Here is an 11,049-nt window from a genome sequence, read left to right on the forward strand (position 1 = left end):
GAGCTGAAAAACCCAACACTTGACATACCCAGCGGCCCAGGTAGACGGGGAGGATGGGCTCTTTCCTCTGCTGCAGGAAGAAGATGACCATGAGGGCGAAGGAGTACGAGGGGATGCCACCTTCAGCCTGGCAGTCAACGTGACACAGCTGCGGAAATAAATATATGGAGAAAAATGTGTTCAGTTAGTCTGCATTTGAGCCTTAATCCAAATTTTTTTATTTTTGGTAATTGGACATATAGGTAATATAGATCGTTTGCGCAGAGATAGAGATGCTTTATTTAAAGAAAAAAAAAAAAAAAAAATACCAGCATTGCCATTACAACACATTGTGGTCTGTTGGCTTTAAAATCCAATAAGTCCAGTATTGTGTGTCATTTAATAAACATACTAATAGTAAAACAAACAGTGTTTAAAAGACCTGAGGTAAAAAAACAATTTTTTTTTAAAATCCAACCTCCTAACACCTGTTTTTGTATTACAAAAGGGATATCAGTATTTGCTGACATGCGCAGGAACATGCATAGAAATAATAATAAAAAAAACTGAAGACACTGAAACCCATTAGAAGCTATTTATAGTTTCTTCTTTCAGCTGAGGAGTTAGTGTCAGTCGCAGCCTTACCCTTGCCCAGTAACGGAAGGCCAGCACCAGGGGGATCAATCTGGGTTCCAGTTTAGACAGAGCTGCCAGGTGATTGGTGGTGAGACAAGCAACGTCATTACCTGCACTCACTTTACAAATCAGGCCACTGCACAGGAGCAGAAGGGAAGGAAGATGACAATGAAAAGTTGGATCACATTCTTACATCAACATTGAACAGAACCTCAAAAAACGTGTGATGTGTAATGTGTGATGTAATGCTCTTTTTTTAGAGAGTTTTTTTGGTTGGTGCCAGACTGGAAATTAGTGTTGGAACTGCAGGAAAGTGGGAGTTGATATCTACTGTAACAATGTGCAGTTACATAAGTACACTGAAATGAGATCATCTAACACAGCCAACTCTGTGCTGTCTGAGATGACATAATCTTAAAAGGTAGCAGGTTGCAGTCGTATAAAGATTTCCATCTTCTACTAATCAATGTAAAGTCACAAACAAATGTTTAAAAACAAATAATTTAAACATCAATGAGAGTGACAAATCTATACATATACATATAGGCTTCGTCCGAAATCGTATACTATGCCCTACATACCCAGTATGTGTACTGTCGTTCAACGTACTTTTGTGTGAATAAACAGTAGTATGTGCCACTGAGCAGTAATTTACGCTGTCACTTCCTGAGGATCTCCTTGCCGGTTGGAGACGTGTAACCATGGTAACCTGTGCCATCCTCATGTGACCAAAACGACGGATTGTGAGAATCAAAGTCTGAATTAATTTTAAATATATGTTACGCCTAGCAAAGTGAAATCTTATACATGCAGTTACTGCTGCAGTGTTTACTGATGTATATGTGCATGCTGCATATGGGTACTGATTTGTTTATCATTATTAAGTGGGTTTTATTTTCCGTCTTGTGCATTCTATTCCTATTTTTTTTCTTATTTTATCAAGTTTTTTAATTTTCCATCTTATGTTCCCTGTTTTTATGTTCATTCTATGTCTATTTTCCCTTCTTGTAAAGCTACTTTGTGCTACATTTCTTGTAAGAAAGGTGCTAAACAAATAAAGTGAATTATTATTAGGCAAAAAGCAACATGCATTGATGCATTTAAAGCAACACTCACTTGCTAACATCCCGACAGAACACGGCAGGAACTTTGGCATGAAAATCGGACTCAACCTCAGAAAATTCAGCTAGAGAAGAGAGACAGATAAAAAACAGTAAATGACCTTGAAGAGACACAAATTCATTGCAGGACTTAAAATCGGAACTACACATGTAGCATTAACCATCCAAACCCCTCGCATGAGGTCCTTAAGAAGAAACATTTTATCCTAATTCAAGACCAAAGCAGATAAGGAATTCCCAAGCAATGTGCTTGTGTGTCTAATTTGCAAATGTTATCAGACATAAGAACCAACAAGACAAAGCCAATAACTCCAAGAAGAACAAGAACAGTGGGTTTATGCAACTTAGTAACAATTAATCATGTCTAAACTCGTGGGAAATTGAACATGTGCTGAGCAAAACTTACGGCTTTTCTTAAGGATTTCCAGCACTTGAATCAAGACCTCAGGTTGTGTCATCTGAACGGAGAAAAGCAACGAGAGAATCATCAACTAGAAGAACAAATGTCAGTGCTGATTAGAGAACTGATTTTGTGAAATAGCAGAAGCAGACTTACTGAGGAGGGGTGGGTGACATCGATGTTGATATCACTCGTCTTGAAGGCAAATTGGGTAAGACATGAACCGTAGAGGCGGAGAGCGCAAGCTGGAAAACCAAAGAGAAGATATTGGAAAATACAATAAATTACACACTTTAGTAAGACTTAATAAAAACAGAAGGAAACTAGGCACCGAGGACGAGCAAGATCTAATTTCCATAGGACTTAATATGGTTCAAATGGATCTCAAGGCATTTCTTCATTTTACTCTACTCGCTGCAGGAAATATAGACCGGTCTGAGTGACATCACAGCATCCAACCTGAGAGGTGCTTCTTTATGATCTCTTCCATCCTGACGACCACGGCCTTTCGAACCTCAAAGTCCTCCTCCGAGATCCCGTGCTGCCTGGCTGTTTCTAGGACCGCCGCGTCCACGGCCCTCAACTGGGCAGCGGAGGCGGGCGGCAGCGCACGCAGCTCGTTCTCCTCCTGTTTCTCCTGATACACCAGAATATGTAAAATACGTTATTTATAAACCCTTATGTTATGCCCATTCAGAAGAGCATTAATAAAGTCCTGGGATGATTGACAACACAAAATTAAAGTTCCCATACCATTATGTTCTTCTTGTGTCTCTTCTCCTTGATGTGTTTGTGTGCTCCTTGAATGTTCTCAATGTGCACAGAACAGAGCTTGCATAAGTATTGATAGTTGGGGTACTCGGGGGACTGCTGTGAAAACAAGGAGAGAGGCAAAAGCAATCAGTTCATGTGCGTTCTCTTGCAGTTTTTCAGTCAGACATTTTAGGATCTGTCATCTTGACATGATCATAATCACAATCATTAATCCCACCTGCTCATGCTGGGTGGAGATAAAAACAAGCAAATCGCTAGTACAGGAAAAACACCAAAAAAGTGTTGACACTCAACACCCAGTCCTACAGATTGGACCTCTGTCAGTATTTTAAACATAACTTGTTAATCTCAACTAAACACCAAGAACATAAGTAGCTGTCAGCTCTTGTGTACAGCTATTTTTTCCCCAAAACATGTTAGTTTTTTTTCAGGGCCGCACAATTAAACAATTTGATCAAAGTCCAAATATGGCCAGCTGCAATTTATATATAGCATTTCAAACTGCAGGAAGCGCAATATTTGTTAAATTTCGAAATGTGGGTCCTAAATTAAATATTGCTGTGCTGCAGTGATGTCCTGGTCTACACATCATATTCTAGATTTAAGGAAACATCTTTGTTTGGTAGAGATCACACCATCATCAATTTAATATGTTTTTCAATGAAAATGAGAATAATGATGTAAAAATGATCATTCCCTCTAGTATCGCAAATTACATCGCAATATCAGTCAAAATAATCGCAATTTGATATTTTTTCAAAAACGTTCAGCCCTAGATTTGTTTTATTGTTTTTGCAGTTGTAATTAATCCATCAATGCCGACTTAACAAGCTGCCCTTTCTGACGACGTGCAACGCTATTTTGGGCTCGTCATGGAACACGCTCCAATGTAACTTCCGTGCGACTACCAGCACAAACATTTACTCATAAACTGCTCAAACTAAGATAGACTTTTTATTTATTCTACTTTATTGTCATACAGACTTTATCAATTTAAAGTAAATAAATTGTATTTAGGATTAAATATACCCGTCTAGTCTAGAAAACGGTAGACATGTACATTAGATGGCAAATTGTTGTAAATTTATACATACAGTATATACACAACATATATTGATTATTTGTTTACCCCTATCAGCAGGTATAATCCCATAATTTATTATATCTTCAACTGTGTAATACTGACTTAATGCAATAATCTGTTTTACTCTGCCATTAACACTGCATTTATTTATACACTACATTTAAACTGACTTTCGTATTTATTTATACTATTCTTGCACTTTTAGTCACTTGATGACAGATCCTACCTGAGTGTGACTACAAACAGAGTTCACTCCGTCATGGAGTGGGAAGGTGTAAGGACCGGATTGGAATTGGGCCAAAAATAGCTGCAGCACGCACTGCATGTCACATGACGAGGAACAACCAATGACTGTTGGCAGATATCTTTTCTTTCTACCATAATTATCAGCCTACGGTAAATATATGGAGAAGAAGTTATTCATTTTAGTGCAGGACTACCCAGAGCGTTACCATCTGTCCCACGAATTATTTTACTTGTTTCACCATATCCGTCCGAGGACGTCACAACATCTGGTTGAAAGGTGAGCCAAACTGACAGAAATCGAGCAGTAAAGCTACTGTGAGGTATTTACGATGCTGGAAATCCATTTATCTTTGTTTTGACTGAGTTCAGTTTAGTCATTGAGGCTAACTGCCAAATTACCGCAACTTTGTCATCATCGTCATCGCCGCACGCATGTTTTGGTTGCTTAGTAACGGCAGGCACGACGGGAGCACAACCTCCCAAGCACCTTGGAAAGAAAAAAAAGCAGCACGTGTTCCACGCATTTTTAGACACAACATGTGAACAGCCCCTGAGTCTACATAGTGTAGTTGGACTTCAAGCAGTTTTAATTTTGATTTATGTTCAAAACATGTCTGTGATCAAGAAAACAGATGATGTTTGAGCAGAGATTTTAACAGATAAATAAATGTGTTTATCCATCGATCTATTTATCAATCTATCAAACCATCTATTGCAGATGTATACTGGCTGGACCCATAATGCAGCAGCTGAGATGAGCCATACTGTATATCATGTATGACTGGATGGTTTCCTTACTTTCAACAGTCGGTGGATGTAGTCTCTGTAGAGGCGCTCCTCTGCCTGTCGGAGGCCCAGCTGTTGCTCTGTCAGGGGCCCTTCCTCCACAGTGGGCCTCACCTCTTCAATAGACTGATGCATCAATGACGCAGCTTTCATTCCTACAAACAACAAAAACAAAGCGGTCTACCAGAGATACATTTGGTGTAGAAGACAGAATCATACCAGGAACAAAACACTGTGCTAACTCACCATGGGACCTTTCCTTTGCTGGAGCTACTGTGGAGCTCTTGGCCTGCGCTACGAGGCCTCTCTCAGGTGTGCCGGGCACTACAGGAGAGCTGGTCTCTCTGTTTGCCGAGGGGCTGCTGTCTGCAGAAATAGACACCCTGGAGTCAGGAGCCTGTGCCACCAGCTTCTGCTGTGAGCTCGCCACCTTTCCTTTCCCCCTCTCCCCAGAACTCGTTCTTCCAGTCAGTCTAGTCAGCCTGGAGGCCCGTCCCCTCCTCTTGTCCTGGGGGATGTCTGTGAAAGTCTTGCCTGGCCCACGGCTTCCCTGGCTGCCTATATTATGATCATCCTTTGCAGCAGTGAAGTTTTCTTTGCTGCGGGTTGCAGACTTGGTACCGTCTCTCTGCACAGCAGCCTCTTTATTTGACTTCTCACTGGACAAAGTTTTGGGTCCTCTGGGTTGAGACTGTTTGACTGATTTTACTGGACTTTTGGAGTCATCCATCCCTCCTGTCCTGCTGCTCTTGTCCCTGGTGGAGTCAACACCACGCTGAGGATGACAAGGGAGACAGGCCACCTAAAGTCTAGGTAAAAAGAAGAGAAGAAATTATAGTTATCAGTCTAACTAGCAAGACTACACTACGTTGTGATAGCCTGTTGTGTCTTGCTTTACAAAGTCAGGTGAAGCTAACTGACCAAACAAATGTGTAAACTTGCTTTGCATGTAACTTACTAGGGCTTATATACATTGTTTTAATTACAGATATGTACATAGATTAATCTACAAAGAGAAATTTTAATTATTCAACAGTCAAATGAAGAAGAAGAAATCGAGACATAGGTCTTACAATGTAAATATTATGGTCAACTAAAATGTCATAAATTCTTTTTTTCTGTTGTACTACCAATTTCACATAAAACTATTGCTGCAACTTCTGAATTATTCAAAAGGGAGAAAAATAGCTTTGATAGAATTTGACTATTTTGCTTTGAGAATATGACCATGTAAAATAAACCATTCCTTAAAAAAAAAAAAAAATGTATTGTGGATAAAACATGGAAAAGTTTCACCTCAGTGTATGTGTCAAAAAGGTTTATCTTTGTGTGAACACGCTGAAAGAAGCAGTGGGAGATAGTCTCCTTGATCAGCCCACACATTTTTTTTTTATCATAAATATAATCCGATTTTAAATCTTTCAAGTACATTTTTCACAGGAGAAATTACATGTACTACCTTATAAGATTGGAATTGATAATTGATTTCACTTAATTGGTTAATCTGCTTTTATTTCTCCCTTAAAAGATAATTTAACAGTGCTTCTCACAAATTTCCCAGGATTTATGCCACTGTATATCATGGAAAAAGAAGGGCTTCTATGTAGGTAAAACGACAGCGGCATTAACTGAACACAAACACATCTCATATGCAGTGGTGGAATGTAACTAAGTACATTTACTCAAGTACAGTACTTACTTAGTACAAATGTGAGGTTCTTGCATTTTATTAGAGTATTTCCATTTATGCTACTTTCTACTTCACTACATTTTGGAGGCAAATATCATACTTTTTAACTCCACTACATGTATTTGATAACTTCAGTTGCTAATTACAGATCAGATTATTAATACAAAATATAAATCACCTGATAATTTATCATGTAATATTATAGCTTCAGCTACCCAGCAGCGGTACATAAAAGTAGTGAAAATACCTCCAATAATTACATTTCTTCCCCCAAGTGAAGGGCATGAAGTGATTTCAATAAAAACAGATTCTGCAACATTAGATTCAAAAGTCACAAGATCATCTCTATTGATAAATTGATAACTATTGTGGATGAAAAGAGACACACCTCCTCCAGTTCTCATTCCCCTTGTCCAATGAATGGCTTTGTAATCAGGAAGTTCATACAATGAAACCAGATTCATTTAGTCATGTTTCAGATGAAGCCACAACTGAAAACGTGTGATCCAGGCATGAGAGATACTGGGTCAAATTATCATAATTCTTAGATAAGCTCCTCAAATTGAGATGAAAAATAGAAAATGTTTTGGGTGAAACAGAATGTGTTAAACTTTGAAATAACAATTTTTAAATCTTTTACTTCATAATATTTACATAAATCCGGTCTCTGTAAAAAGGTTAGAAAAATTTGAATCAGGATCATGCTCATTATATTTAGAACTTATTTTGTTGATTTCTAGTTGACAAAAAACAGAAGTTTAGTCTCTATCATTCAGTGTTTTACCATCTATTCCCGAGATTAATCCTCATTATCAAGACCATGAAAAAGACTTGATAATATCAAAGGATAAATGTAAAAAACAACAAAAAACACAAAAAAAACAACCCCATGAAGTAGAGGAGTAAATAAAAGGCAAGAGTGTGAGTTACATCTATTATGTGTTGTTGTTGTTGTTGTCTCTTAGGCTGTGACATGCACTGACATGACTGACTTTTACACTTATTATAGCTTCAGCTACCCAGCAGTACATAAAGTAGTGAAAATTAGCTGCACTTTACCAGCTGCAGCATTAAAGTGATGCACACAATAATGCATCACTAATTATAATCCTATAATGTTATTCTAAAATGTTCTGCATTCTGCATAATGACTACTTTAACGTTGGTACTTTGATTATATTCTGATGCTAATACTTTTTGTACTCCGATTTTTTTTAATTGATGACTTTCAATTTCAATTCAATTTCAATTAAATTTGCTTTATTGGCATGACTGTCAGGTGAACAATATTGCCAAAGCGTCAATTCAATAATAAATAAAAAAAGAACAAAATAAAAACACACATATACACACATATATATATATATACACATACATATATATATATGTATATGTGTATATATATATATATATATATACACATACATATATATATATGTATATGTGTATATATATATATACATATACACATATATACACACACAATTCATTGAGCAAATTACAATAAATATAAATTTAAAAACATGAATGTAAATGAAAAAATAATTAAAGAAGTAATAAATGTTTGTTGTGTCAATAAAACAAACAAATAAAAAAAATTAATAACAATATATTGCAATATCAAAGGATAGATGTTAAAAAAAAAAAACATGAAGTAGAGGAGTAAATAAAAGGCAGAGTGTGAGTGACATCTATTATGTGTTGTTGTTGTTGTTGTGGTTGTCTCTTAGGCTGTGACATGCACTGACATGACTGACTTTGACACTGTAGCATTGCTATCAATCCCATAATGTTATTCTAAAATGTTCTGCATTCTGCATAATGACTACTTTAACTTTGGTACTTTGAGTATATTCTGATGCTAATACTTTTTGTACTCCTATTTTTTTTATTGATGACTTCAATTTGCTTTATTGGCATGACTGTCAGGTGAACAATATCGCCAAAGCGTCAATTCAATAATAAATAAAAAATAAAAAAAGAACAAAATAAAAACACACACACATATATATATATGTATATATATATATATATATATATATATATATATATATACACATATACATATATATACATATACATATATATATATACATATACACATATACATATATATATATACATATACATATATATATATACATATATATATATATATATATATATACAATTCATTAAGCAAATTACAATAAATAGATACTTAAAAACATGAATGTAAATGAAAAAATAAATAAGGAAGTAATTAATGTTTGTTGTGTCAATAAAACAAACAAACAAAAAACAAATTAATAAAAATATATTGCAATATCAAAGGATAAATGTAAAAAACAAACAAACATGAAGTAGAGGAGTAAATAAAAGGCAGAGTGTGAGTGACATCTATTATGTGTTGTTGTTGTTGTTGTGGTTGTCTCTTAGGCTGTGACATGCACTGACATGACTGACTTTGACACTGTGGCATTGCTATCAATCCCATAATGTTATTCTAAAATGGGCCATTCTGCATAATGACTACTTTAACTTTGGTACTTTGAGTATATTCTGATGCTAATACTTTTTGTACTCCTATTTTTTTTTTATGACTTTGACACTGTGCATTGCTACTTTATATAAGTAACTACTACTTCTGCTGATATGTAAACTATCACAGAGCCAAAGCAGCACCGAGCAGTGATGTTGATGCAATGTTGTCGCTTACCGTCTCTAAAGATGTGTATGAAGAACTAGTGTGGGGTACTGATTAGAGGTTGTGGTTCGGGTATGTTCCGGTTAGGCGTCGCAGACAGGGCTGGTTGAGATTACAGCTAACATTTGTTTCAGGTAATGCTCCCGTTAGTTCAAGAGAAACGAAACTGAAGGGACTTCAGCACTGAACACCGGGGGACTTCACGTTAGCTCCACTTCCACGTCTATATAAGCTAACTAACGATAGCCGCTGCTGTGCCCCCGGTGGTCCGGTCGTCCGGTCCGGTCCAGTCCGAGCCGAACCGAGCTGAGCCGAGCCGAGCCGAGCTAGCGGCTAACGGGAGATAAATAACAGCCAGTTGTCAGCCAGCAGCAAGTCATTAAAACACACAACACAACCACGTCGAGCAGAGCAGCACAGAAGCGCGCGTATGGACTTACTCTGTGTGTCTTTAGGGTTGTATTAGTGTGATGGTTCGTGTTCCTCCGCGGTGCTGCTCTGCATCATGTCTGTTCTTCACAGCTTCACTCGGCCCTGCTCACAACAGCAACCACTGACGCCATGTTAATACACCACCCCGCTGCATTGTGGGAGTGTGCCACCAGTGATGATGAAGAGGGGCGTGAAGGAGGGTTGCGTTCATAGACCGCTCGGAAACGATACTGTAACTACAGTACTCCTTTTCTTTTTTCTTTTCTGTTCTGTTCTTTTTTAATTTCTTTTCTTTTCTTTTCTTTTCTTTTCTTTTCTTTTCTTTTCTGTTTTTTTCTGTTTTTTTCTCTTCTTTTCTTTTCATTTCTTTTCTTTTTTAATTTCTTTTCTTTTCTTTTCTTTTCTTTTCTTTTCTTTTCTTTTCCTTTCTTTTCTGTTTTTTTCTGTTTTTTTCTCTTCTTTTCTTTTCATTTCTTTTCTTTTTTAATTTCTTTTCTTTTCTTTTCTTTTCTTTTCTTTTCTTTTCTTTTCTTTTCTTTTCTGTTTTTTTCTGTTTTTTTCTCTTCTTTTCTTTTCATTTCTTTTCTTTTTTAATTTCTTTTCTTTTCTTTTCTTTTCTTTTCTTTTCTTTTCTTTTCTTTTCCTTTCTTTTCTGTTTTTTTCAGTTTTTTTCTCTTCTTTTCTTTTCTTTTCTGTTTTTTTCTGTTTTTTCTCTTCTTTTCTTTTCTTTTCTTTTCTTTTCATTTCTTTTCTTTTCTTTTCTTTTTTAATTTCTTTTCTTTTCTTTTCTTTTTTAATTTCTTTTCTTTTCTTTTCTTTTCTGTTTTTTTCTGTTTTTTTCTCTTCTTTTCTTTTCTTTTCTTTTCTTTTAATTTCTTTTCTTTTCTTTTTTAATTTCTTTTCTTTTCTTTTCTTTTCTTTTCTTTTCTTTTCTGTTTTTTTCTGTTCTTTTCTTTTCTTTTCTTTTCTTTTCTTTCTCTTTTCTTTTCTTTTCTTTCTTTTCTTTTCTTTTCATTTCTTTTCTTTTCTGTTTTTTTTAAATTTCTTTTCTTTTCTTTTCTGTTTTTTTATGTTCTTTTCTTTTCTTTTCTTTTCATTTCTTTTCTTTTCTTTTTTAATTTCTTTTCTTTTCTCTTCTTTTTTAATTTCTTTTCTTTTCTTTTCTTTTCTTTTCTAGTTTTTCTTTTCTTTTCATTTCTTTTCTTTTCTTTTTTA

General features: G+C 35.8%; 1 protein-coding gene across 3 annotated transcripts in view; it reads right to left on the reverse strand.

Annotated features, from left to right (window-relative positions):
* The window catches only part of tut4 (terminal uridylyl transferase 4), a 29,035-nt gene extending 19,031 nt beyond the window's left edge, over positions 1–10,004 (reverse strand). The window contains exons 1-10 of one of the 3 annotated variants that reach the window (XM_074636323.1): positions 9,843–10,004; positions 5,273–5,835; positions 5,039–5,181; positions 2,890–3,006; positions 2,596–2,773; positions 2,293–2,381; positions 2,143–2,194; positions 1,732–1,801; positions 625–751; positions 29–148 (exon numbers count right to left, since the gene is read on the reverse strand). In XM_074636323.1, the coding sequence (XP_074492424.1) occupies positions 29–148; positions 625–751; positions 1,732–1,801; positions 2,143–2,194; positions 2,293–2,381; positions 2,596–2,773; positions 2,890–3,006; positions 5,039–5,181; positions 5,273–5,756 (1,380 nt within the window). In that variant the 5' untranslated portion in view covers positions 5,757–5,835; positions 9,843–10,004. Of the gene's footprint in view, positions 1–28; positions 149–624; positions 752–1,731; positions 1,802–2,142; positions 2,195–2,292; positions 2,382–2,595; positions 2,774–2,889; positions 3,007–5,038; positions 5,182–5,272; positions 5,836–9,414 lie in introns of all 3 variants that reach the window. The other 2 variants (XM_074636325.1, XM_074636324.1) reach the window with 2 other exon arrangements.
* Positions 10,005–11,049: the final 1,045 nt, after the last annotated feature.

This window comes from Sebastes fasciatus, chromosome 5, assembly GCF_043250625.1.
Source record: "Sebastes fasciatus isolate fSebFas1 chromosome 5, fSebFas1.pri, whole genome shotgun sequence".
Classification (NCBI taxonomy): domain Eukaryota; kingdom Metazoa; phylum Chordata; class Actinopteri; order Perciformes; family Sebastidae; genus Sebastes; species Sebastes fasciatus.